Source organism: Pyxicephalus adspersus, chromosome 1 (assembly GCF_032062135.1).
Source record: "Pyxicephalus adspersus chromosome 1, UCB_Pads_2.0, whole genome shotgun sequence".
NCBI classification, from domain to species: Eukaryota; Metazoa; Chordata; class Amphibia; order Anura; family Pyxicephalidae; genus Pyxicephalus; species Pyxicephalus adspersus.
The window spans coordinates 177,438,121-177,449,608 of NC_092858.1; the positions used below are offsets into that span (position 1 = coordinate 177,438,121).

The window sequence follows — 11,488 nt, forward strand, 5'->3', positions numbered from 1 at the left end:
AGGACACCATGAACACCACAGGGCAACATACACCCAGGAGGAAAGCAAGAACACTAGAGGGCACCATGAACCTAGGAGGACACCATGAACACCAGATAGCATCATACACCCAGGAGGACACCATGAACACCAGAGGGCAACATACACCCAAGAGGAAAGCAAGAGCACCAGAGGGCACCATACACCCAGAAGGATACCATGAACACCAGAGGGCCCCTTACACCCAGGGGGACACCATGAACACCAGAGGGCAACATACACCCAGGAGGAAAGCAAGAACACAAGAGGGCACCATGAACCTAGGAGGACTCCATGAACACCAGATAGCATCATACACCCAAGAGGTAACCATAAACACCAGAGGGCAACATACACCCAGGAGGAAACAATAAACACCAGAGGGCACCATACACCCAGAAGGACACCATGAACACCAGAGGGCAACATACACCCAGGGGGACACCATGAACACCAGAGGGCAACATACAACCAGGAGGACACCATTAACACCAGAGGGTACCATACACCCAGAAGGACACCATAAACACCAGTGGGCACCATACACCCAGGAGGACACCATGAACACCAGCAGGCAACATACACCCAGGAGGACGCCATGAACACGAGAGGGCAGCATAAACTCAGGAGGACACCATGAACACCAGTTGGCAACAAACACCCAGGAGGACGCCATGAACACCAGCAGGCAACATACACCCAGGAGGACACCATGAATACTAGAGGGTACCACACACTAAGGAGGACACCATGGACACCTGAGGGCACCATACACCCAGTACACACTCAGAGGGGACGTACGGAGATCAGAGGGGACCTACAGAGATCAAAAGGGACTATAGAGATCAGAAGGGACCTACAGAACTCAGGGGAATCTACAGAGATCAGGGGGAACCTACAGTGCTGAGAGGAACCTACAGGGATCAGAAGGGCCATTCAGGGATCAGGAGAACCTACAGAGATTGGGGGAAACTACAGAGATCAGAGTAACCTACAGAGATCAGAGTAACCTATAGAGATCAGAGGGTACCTACTGAGATTAAAGTAACCTACAGAGATCAGATGGGACCTATAGAGATCAGATGGGACCTACAGAGATCAGAGTAACCTACAAAGATCATAGGGGACAAAGATAAAAAGGAACTATAGAGATCAGACGGGACCTACAGAAGTGAATACCATGAACACCAAAGGGCACCATACACCCAGTAGGACACCATGAACACCAGATGGTACCATAGCTCGTGGGTAATGTTGGCCAATGATGTACCCTTTGTCCCCCTCCAGTGGTGGTGGATAGTCTCATTTGGGAATGAGATGGAAAATGTCCATGGGGGGCGCGGCTAAGAGGGCGATTGTTAGAGTCCAGGGGGAGCTTTGCAACAGAACTTGTACCATTTGGGCTGAAGGAGGTTCTGTGTGATGGCCCCTAATTGTACCTACATATTGCCCCGTCATCTGCCCCAACGGCACAGCTCCCCCATCCCCCTTTACTGGTCTCCAAAATTGAGAAAGTCAGAACAAAAATAGCAATGGACTGGATACATCTACCTGCTGCTGCACATGTCAGTAGAGTCATTCCACCCCCTCTGCCCTTACCCTTGGGGCTCCCCCAACCTCCCCGGTGCTGCCCCTTTCTGGAGATCTCTGGCTGTCATGCTGATCCCCTGGCCTCAATACTTCCCCTGTGTGGTGGGGGGAATCAGACCTTGATGGGGTATTAGTGGTGAGTGTTTGTCCCTAGCGTTGACACCAAACGCTCAGATTGTGTTTACACAACATGGTGTCACCACTTAACCTCCTGTGTACAGCCAAAGCTCCGCTTGTGTTTTGTGTAAACCTCCCGGACACCAACTGCAAATTGAGCATTGAAAAGTCACAACAGGTGAAGGGGACTGAAATACGAGACTGTCTGAGCTGCACCACCACACAGACACTGGGACATCCCCGTATAATTCCTGTCAATCCACTGATTGTAAGCTCATAGGGTCAGAGTCCTGCTGGGTGTACTATTGGTCCCCACTGACTGTCTTTATTGTACAGCGCCACGGAATGGGGTGGGGCTATAGAAATAAAATAATCAGTTACTCATGTACTATTGGTGAGTCAATTGAGAAGCCCCCTTCCCCCTCATCCCCCCCACCTGGGGTAGTACATATAACATGTACATTACATACATACAGATACATGTGGAATAGACAGACATCAGTCAGGTGGGGCAGAGGTAGGTAGGTAAGTAGGTAGGTAAGTAGGTAGGTAGGTAGGTGGGTAGTACCGTGCTTAGCAGGAAGTTGTTCAGTTCCTCCTCAGTGATTTTTTTCTTCTCCATTTCCCCTCCAGGGAACTTTTTATCCTCTTTGAAGTGTCAGTAGAGGAGTTCAACTGCCCCAATAACCCCCTGGGGTAAAAAAACTCAGCCGGCTGCGTCACTGCTCTGTCAGCCCCATAATAACCGTCACCAATTTCAGCATCTACACCATCAGTTCTACTTATCTTCCCAACACCACAACTATCATGGTGCCTGACATACCGGTCAATACCCTGCCCACCACACTCACCAAGTTCTCTCAGCTTCAATAACAGCTCTACAACTGCCCCATCAGATATGCATCTACCCTAACAGCCCCACTGCAACCCTATCAGGTCTATGATTAGCTTTCTATAACTGCCCTACCAGATCTGCCCACCCCGTATCTTCCTTCCGGGCTCCATCACTACCCAACTATGACCACTTACCCCCACAGCTCCATTACCAATACTCAGCTCAGTAACTACCCCTCCACCCCTATAACTACCCCAGCCGTAGTACTGGCTCACAGTGGTTGATGAGCTCAGTTGGTCCCTGGTGGTGTCCTCAATCTGTATGAAAAGTAAACTCTGCTGGAGAATTAATGTCACCAGCTGTCCCCTCCCTGCTTGTTGTCACCGCACTCCCTGCCACCCCCTGCCAATGTTTACTGTAAACACCCAGCAATTGTTTCAATGGCCGCATGACAGCCAGCTACCCAGGGACAGACAATGGTCTCATGACCAGGGAGCCCATATATGTGCAGATTCAGGAGAAATCACACAAAGGAACCTACAGAGATCAGATGGGACCCTATCAAGATCAAAAGGAACCTACAGAACTCAGGGGAATCTACAGAGATTATGGGAAACCTACAGTGCTCAGAGTAAACTACAGGGATCAGGGGAATCTACAGAGATCAGGGGGACCTACAAAGATCAGAGGGGATCTACAGAGCTCAGAGGGGAACCTCCAGAGATCCGTGAATCCTCAGAGATCAGGGAACGTACAGTGATCAGAGGAACCTCCAGAGGTCAGGGGGACCTACAGAGATCAGATGGAAGTATAGAGATCTGAAGGGACCTACAGAGCTCAGGAGAATCTACAGCGATCAGTGGGTTCTACAGAGATCAGAGGGGAACCTAAAGAGATTGGAGGGGAACCTACAGAGGTCAGGGTAGCTTACAGAGACCAGGGGAACCTCCAGAGATCAGGGGAATCTACATAGATCAGGAGAAACCTAAAGAGATCAAAAGGGACTATAGAGATCAGAAGGGACCTACAGAGCCCAGGGGAATCTACAGAGATCAGAGGGGACCTACATAGATCAAAGGCCACCTACAGAGATCAGGGGAATCTACAGGGATCAGAGGGGACGTACAGAGATCAGTGGGGAGCTACAGAGATCAAAAGGGACCTACAGAACTCAGGGGAATCTACAGAGATCAGGGGGAACCTACAGAGATCAGGGGGAACCTACAGAGATCAGAAGGGCCATTCAGGGATCAGGAGAATCTACAGAGATCAGAGGGGACCTATAGAGATCAGAAGAACCTACAGAAATCAGAGGCAACCTACAGAGATCAGAGTAACCTATAGAGATCAGAGGGTACCTACTGAGATTAAAATAACCTACAGAGATCAGATGGGACCTACAGAGATCAGAGTAACCTACAGAGATCAGGTGGGACCTACAGAGATCAGAGTAACCTACAAAGATCATAGGGGACTTACAAAGATAAAAAGGAACTATAGAGATCAGACAGGACCTACAGAATTTAGGGGAATATACAGAGATCTGGGGGAACCTACAGGGATCAGAGAAACCTACAGGGATCAGACAGACCTATGGGGATCAGAGTGGACCTACTGGGATCAGGGGAACATACAGAGACCAGGGGAATCTACAAAGATCAGGGTGGGACCTACAGAGATCAGAAGGAACCTACAGAGATCAGGGACCACCTACAGAGATCAGAAAGAACCTACAGAGATCAGAGCCAACTACAGAGATCAGAAGGAACCAACAGAGATCAGAGCCAACTACAGAGATCAGAAGGAACCTACAGAGATCAGATTGGACATACAGAGATCAGAGTAACCTACAGAGGTCAGAGGAGCCTACAGAGATCAGATGGGACCTATAGATATCAGAGTAACCTACAGAGATCAGGGGCCACCTACAGAGGTCAGAGGATCCTACAAAGATAAGAGTTACCTACAGAGATCCGAGGGGACCAACAGAGATCAGAGTACCCTACAGAGATCAGGGGCCACCTACAGAGGTCAGAGGAGCCTACAAAGATCCGAGTTACCTATAGAGATCTAAGGGGACCAACAGAGATCAGAGGGGACCTACAGAGTAACCTATAGAAATCAGAGGGGACCTAGAGTGATCATAGGAAACCAACAGAGATTAGAGAGTCATACAGAGATCAGGGGGAACCTACAGATGTCAGGGGAAGAGGGCACAGAGGTCAGGGGAACCTACAGAGGTTAGAGAAATCTACAGAGATAAGAGGGGAACATACAGAGATCAAGGGGAACCTACAGAGATTAGAAAGACCTACAAAGATTAGGGGGAACCTACAGAGAATATAGAGAACCAATAGATCAGAGGGGACCAACAGAAATTAAAGAGACCTACAGAGATCAGAGGGGACCAACAGAGATGAGAATAGAACTTACAGAGATCAGGGGGACAGAGGAGCCTACAGAGATCAAGGGGAACCAACAGAGATTAGAGAGTCCAACAGAGATCAGAAGGGACCTGCAGAGATCAGGGGGAACCTACAGAGATCAGAGGAATGTTCAGAGATTAGAGAAATCCACAGGGAGAAGAGGGGAACATAGAGAGATGTGAGAGACCTACAGAAATCAAGGGGAACCTACAGGGATCAGAGGTGACCTACAGAGATTAGAGAGACCTACAAAGATTAGGGGGAACTTACAGGTGTCAGGGGGAAGGGGGCACAGAGATCAGGGGAACCTAAAGAGATTAGAGGGAACCTACAGAGATCAGAGGTGAGCTACAGAGATTGGAGAGGCATATAGAGATTAGGAATTCATGGAGGTCATAGGAATCCAGAGCCCATGTGTCTGTATTGAACTCAGAGCCAGTCATGCAGCCAACGTTGGCAACATTCCTGAAGGAAGACATTCTGCTCTGCACAGATGACTTCCTGTGGCTGATGACACCCCTGCCTGAGATAGCTGATAGTGGTGAAGAGGTTGGGTGGCATTGTAAATACAATATCGGGTGTCAGTTTCGTTGTGTGGAGCCCAACGGGCACAGAGTACCTCTCCCATTGGTTGTTTTTTCCTTTTATTTCTCCATGTCAAAAGCACTGGGACTCCACCTTCTGTACAATGTGCCAATCTCTTCTTTCATTCTGTATGTGGCAGAGTTCCCCTTTATATGATGTAATTCCACCTAGCCTGGTACAAGGTTCCCTATTCCCTATGCCCCAATTACCGCCTGGAGAACCCCCCTCCCCTTCTATTTCCTGGGCCCCAGTTCTGGCTCAGAGGACTCCCCTCCCCCGTATTATTGATGGCGGATATCTGGGTCATTCTGCCCCTTCAGCCATATTGACTGATGTGTCCATCCAGAAAGAGGAGACTCCGGAGATCCCAGTGCAGCCAACCAGGGGGAAGAGATTTACTGCTACACGCCCGACTTCCAGTCATAATTAACAAAAATCACTAAAAGGTGGACATTTCCCTTAAAAATTTAATTCCAACTTCCCCCTTCTCCATACACCCCGTGATGAAAGTTGTGATTATTATTAGACCCATTGTTCCCCAACTTCCTCATTGCTCATCCACCTAAGGATGAATCAGCCAGCCAATGAGAACACAGTGCTGCACATGTGCCCTGTGATACCTATAAATCTGTATATTCCTCTGTATGTTGTGTGAATGTGCTGGAAACATTCACTCATTTATTTTGTCTGGCTTGGAGTCACATCACTGAAGCTGCGTTGTCACCATAGGACAGGAACCCCCCGCCGTCTCATCTCCAGAACATAGGTGGTTGGGGCTCTGTAGTTCTCAAACAGCTGACAATATTGTGACAGATTAGAGTGTGGCACATGAAGTTGTCAGATCACATGATTTTTGGCAGGATCAATGGGTATTTTTGAACAGAAGTGCCATTGGTAGATTTAGGACTACAAGGTAGTAAGAGAAATTCGTTGTTACATAAAGTTTAGGGCAGTAAATCGGATCAACCAATCAGAAGCCACGCTGTGATCTTTGTGAATTCTGATTGGGTAGCCCAGGGTGCTGCAGTTATGAACATGGAAAATCAGCCCTGAATAACGGCACCATCATACAAAGGAGAGGGGCCCCAGGGCCGTCCAGTGCTGCGCAACATGCATGTGGTGGAAGCTGGGGTGACAGTCTGCACGTATGGGGAACATTGGATCCCAGAAAGAGCGGGGAGAGTCCTCCATGACCAGAATGGTGGAAGTCATGTGATCTGCCCGAGGTTGTCAGTGATGGTGGAACGAGGGTGGGGGGTCAGGACGTGGACTCCTCCAGGCTGGACTACAATGGAGCCAAAATCTCCTTCTGGTGACCACAGACCGGACCTCAGGTAGGGAAGTTCTTGGCGTTACCAATGGTCCCCGGGGAATGTTTTTGGGCAAATCCCCCTACTGAAAGGACTCAACTACAGGGTCCGATTCCTGAACCAATGGAGAGCCACCTGGGTGCTTGGGGCGGTCGTTTTGGCCAACAATGAGTTGTAATGGTTGGGACTGGAATGGGTTAAATGGAAATGCCAGGAAGAACTGGGCGACTGTGGGCTTGTGGCCACAACCCAGAACCAATTCCAGCGGAGTCCCACCAAACCAGCACCAGCTGATCCCACCATAACCTCTTGGCTTCCCACCATGGCCAACCTGCCATAGCCAGCTGGGACAGGAAAGACCACGCGGGGGTCTAATAGGGACTTACCTCTTGTGGGGTGAATTCAGGGTAATTGCCCTGGCACACTGGAGAGACAAGAGTGGTGGGTGGGGTTCTTCCTGGGCAGCTTTCCCAGAATGTGGGGGGCACAGACAGGCGTCATTCCGCCCTCCATAGTGGAAGCCTCCAGCCGGGGGAATATCGGATAAAGTTAGGTGTTTCTCCATGGGGGCAGCTGAAGACAACATGGGGACACCAACCTGAGAGTTATCACATGGCAGAGGAGCCGGCTTACTTGTAGCCACTTAGCCCGAGGACTCTGATGATTCACCATATACACAGAACGTGTCTGTGGCCCCCGGGGGTCCCACACTGCCGATTCCTAGCTGAGAGCCCATAGAGATGAATGAGGCCTTGATGAAGGGAGGTGGAGATGGAGCAGTGAGGTGAAACCTGCTGGACATGCAGGAGAGCCAACCATGAAGGATTCACACACTCTTGAGGGCCCATTCACACAGTGGTGGTCTTGTGTGTTAGATTGATGGGTGCAGGTTTTGTACCGCCTCAGAATGTGTATTACCCACAATGCAAGTGTGATTTGGCCCCAAAGGTGCCCACAGAGTGCAATACAACATCTACGTGGTACCCGCAGGAAGATTTGGGGGGGGGGGGGGATCAGTGATCACGCAACATGGAAAACCTCATCACTGCTCCCCAATTTTCAGGGGCAGCCATAACCTCCCCATCCCCCTGCAGATTGACATCAGCCCAGGGGAGGAGCCAACCAAGTGCCATCCATAGGCCCCGCCCACCGTTACATCAATGCGACCGTTTCCCCCACCACACCGGGCATGCCATTCCCCTGGAAGATCTCAGATTAACTCACAGCCGCCATATAGAGAAAGTAAAATCTTTATATCCAGAAATAGAAAAAGAATTAAAAAAATAAAATCACAGAGACTCCGCCTCTTCCTAAAGGAGGTCTCCGCTCAGCCAGTGAGAAGGCACTTCCATGTTGTCCACTGGGCCGAAAGGCCGCTCCCATAAAGTGCAGAAGTCGGGCAGAACTCTGAGACAACAGAAAATCCCTGATTTATAGGTAGACCACACCCCTTCATATCTTTTCACCCGTTTCATATCTTTTCACCCATCGCACATCACCCAAACTGGCCACAAAGAAGATTCCTGTAATGCTCCAGGTACATCGGCCACCCATGGCAGGGGGCATTGACCTTCGGGGCCTCTGCACACAGGTCCAACTGAAGCAGCTTTTGGGTATCCCAGGTAGATGAGCAGCAAAGATTCACCCATTTCCTAAAAAATCTTTCACGACTGGACAGCAAATAGCAGCCTCCTCTGCGGTCGATGGAAGAGCTCGTCCTCGTCGCTGGAAAGCTCTGGTTCTGGGACAGGAACCCCCTGCTGGGAGTACAGGGAATATGTATGAGGCGATACCCCACCGATACCCCACACCCCCCCCCCCCCCCCCCCCCCCCCCCCCGATACCCTTTAACTCCTAACCCCACCATTCCCCCCCCATCCTATAACACACAATCCCCCCCTCAGTGTACCGATGGCACTGCCAGTTACTGTGCTGGGAATTGTCTGTTATTGCCCAACCGGGGTAACCGCTAATAATGGCCACTGGATGGCGCTAGGTGTTTTTGTTATATGTTGTTCTGTGGTTTCATCTTTATGTTTCTGCCATGTGCACACTGTACTATCTGTTATTCCCCAGTAAAGACGCCTCCTAATTTCAGATACTTGCATGAGTGTTCATTATAAACAATGCAACCCGCTAAGTATTTCTATCCTAAGACTGCCCCCTTCCCCTAATACCCAGGGCGTGGCAGGTGGGTCATGTGACATGTATATTCCAGGATAACATACCTGTCTTCCTCCAATTAAGCCTTCATGCAGCAGGGACTCCTCCTCCTCCTCATCCTCCTCTTTGGTCAGCAGTCCCCGGTAGGACATGGTTAGGTCGGTCAGGGTATCGGGGAGCGGAGTGCTCAGGGTTTCGGGTAACAAGAGGCTCAGGAGGCCGGCAGACAACCCAGAGGCACCAAACACAACGAAGGGCAGAAACCAGCGGATTTGGCGCTGAGAGAGACAACCAATGAGGGGTGAGATTTCTGTATGGGAGGGGGGAAGTGAAGGGGTTCTGGGGGCCCAGACATGCGAGGATTGGGGAGGATTGGTGTCTGGGGACAGTTGGTGACCAGTGATTGGTCCAATCTACGTACCAGACCTGGGATAAAGGGGGCGATGATCCCTCCAATGCGGGAGAACATGGAGCACACTCCCATCCCCAGATTCCTGAAAGACAAGGACAAGTTGCAGGGATTCAACCAGTTACCCCCCCCCCAAATAAATGCCCCCAACAGGGCACCAGGAAAGAGGCGTGCACTTGTTATACTGCACAGGTAACCAATTAGATGTTTGTTTTCCCACCCTAAAAGCAACCAATCAAATTGCAGTAGATAAGGAAAGGAAACATCTGATTGGATGTCCTGTGTCACATGCAGCACAGCGATAACTGAAGACAGGTAAGTCCCCCTTGTTTCCAGATACCTGACAGAGGTGGGGTACAGCTCCGTTGTGTAGATATAAACAATGTTGAAAGCTGCGCTGATACACAACTTCCCGGCCAGAGACAGCAAACGAGAGTTCACCGACTTCACGAAACCTGCAAAACCGAAATTTAGTCACCAAGCATGCGTGTGCGGGGCCCCACAGAAAGTGCTACGTGTGTGTGTGTGTGTGTGGGCCCCCCAGAGAGAGTGCTACCCCCACGTGTGTGTGGGCCCCCAGAGGGAGTGCTACCCCGTGTGTGTGTGGGCCCCCAGAGGGAGTGCTACCCCGTGTGTGTGTCCAGAAGAAAGAGCGCTGCCCCCAGGTGTGTGCGCAGGGCTGGGAGAGAGAGTGCTGCCCCCAGGTGGTGAGGGGTGTGTATGACAGGTGTGGGAGGAGTACCTGTCTGTCTCTCTGGCATGAAGACAATGCAGAGACAGGTGATGCCCGCTATGGAAAGGAACAGAGAGAGGGATCTTCTCCGACCAACACTGCAAGATAAATCAGGAACAGAATGTGACCCCTACAAGGAAGGCACCTGTAGACCAAAGACCCCCATAGGGGGCAGATGGGTCGGTGTAAATTTACAATAGGGGGCAAAGTCCTGATGTAGAAACTCACCCCCATCTGTTCTCTGGAAGAGCTTGGCATACGGCCAGCCTGGACCCGGACACCCCGGGTACTTACCTCTTGTGGTTGAGGAGATACATACATATCGGATATGCCGGCAGCTCCACCAGACCAGACAGCGCCAGGTTCAGGTAGAGATCTCCTCCCAGGTCACCGGAGCTCAGCGTGAGGCCATAATACACCAGACTGCAGACAAACCTAAAACAGAGGAGTCATGTGATCAGTCATGTGACGGGGCAGATAGTAGGTGCGCGCAGTTTTCCGACTTACCACACCCACATCATGACCAATGTGCGTTTCCGCAGTACTGCGTGTCGGTAAAGGTTGAAGATACTGGATTCCTGGACGTAACTCCTTTGCCGAGGGCAGAGAGAGAAATTAACCGGCTTGGCACAGTTCCAGCGCCCCAGGAAGAGCAGAGATTCCTTGGCTTCCTCCAGGCGGCCCCGAGAGTACAGCCAGCGGGGGGATTCCGGGAGCCCCCTACAAGAAATGACATTTTAATGGCCGAACTATACAGAGGACGAGTTATCACTGTGCGAGCAGAACATCAACTCACAGGGACAGAATGAACACCGCCAGACCATGAATATTCACCAGGACCGCCAACAGCCGCCAGGAACGCACATAGTAACCAATCAGAGCAAACTGCGAGATTCCCAACGCAAATCCCATTGCAGCCACTGAACCTGGGGGAAGGGAAGAGATGGTAAACCAATACTGGAGAGTGGGGGGGAGGAGACAGATGACATCAGCAGACAAAAAATGACCAATAGCATCATCCTATTATTGGGGAAACTGAACACCATTGGCCGATCCCTGTAATGTTCCCTATAGACTGAAAAGCTGCGTCAGGGGCGAGGGGATGCAGAGAGGCGGCGCAGGAGGAGAAGCAGCGGCGGCGCAGGAGAGGGAGAAAGCGTCACCTGAGGCGGCGCAGGAGGAGGAGGGTCGGGCGAGGTGGCGCAGGAGGAGGGTCGGCCGAGGCGGCGCAGGAGGAGAAGGAGGGTCGGCCGAGGCGGCGCAGGAGGAGAAGGAGGGTCGGCCGAGGCGGCGCAGGAGGAG

The 11,488-nt window shown here is 51.1% G+C and overlaps 2 protein-coding genes across 3 annotated transcripts in view; both read right to left on the bottom strand.

The window, feature by feature from the left end:
- The window catches only part of MAB21L3 (mab-21 like 3), a 12,814-nt gene extending 9,308 nt beyond the window's left edge, over window positions 1–3,506 (bottom strand). Inside the window, exon 1 of one of the 2 annotated variants that reach the window (XM_072398497.1) lies at window positions 2,294–3,506. In XM_072398497.1, the coding sequence (XP_072254598.1) occupies window positions 2,294–2,347 (54 nt within the window). In that variant the 5' untranslated portion in view covers window positions 2,348–3,506. The remainder of the gene's footprint in view (window positions 1–2,293) is intronic. The other variant, XM_072398498.1, reaches the window with a different exon arrangement.
- A 4,609-nt stretch (window positions 3,507–8,115) lies between these two features.
- The window catches only part of SLC22A15 (solute carrier family 22 member 15), a gene marked incomplete in the record, with an annotated part of 6,289 nt that continues 2,916 nt past the window's right edge, over window positions 8,116–11,488 (bottom strand). Inside the window, 8 exon segments of the mRNA XM_072398499.1 lie at window positions 8,116–8,641; window positions 9,110–9,322; window positions 9,466–9,538; window positions 9,794–9,908; window positions 10,196–10,284; window positions 10,481–10,621; window positions 10,694–10,906; window positions 10,983–11,112. Of these exon segments, the coding sequence (XP_072254600.1) occupies window positions 8,546–8,641; window positions 9,110–9,322; window positions 9,466–9,538; window positions 9,794–9,908; window positions 10,196–10,284; window positions 10,481–10,621; window positions 10,694–10,906; window positions 10,983–11,112 (1,070 nt within the window).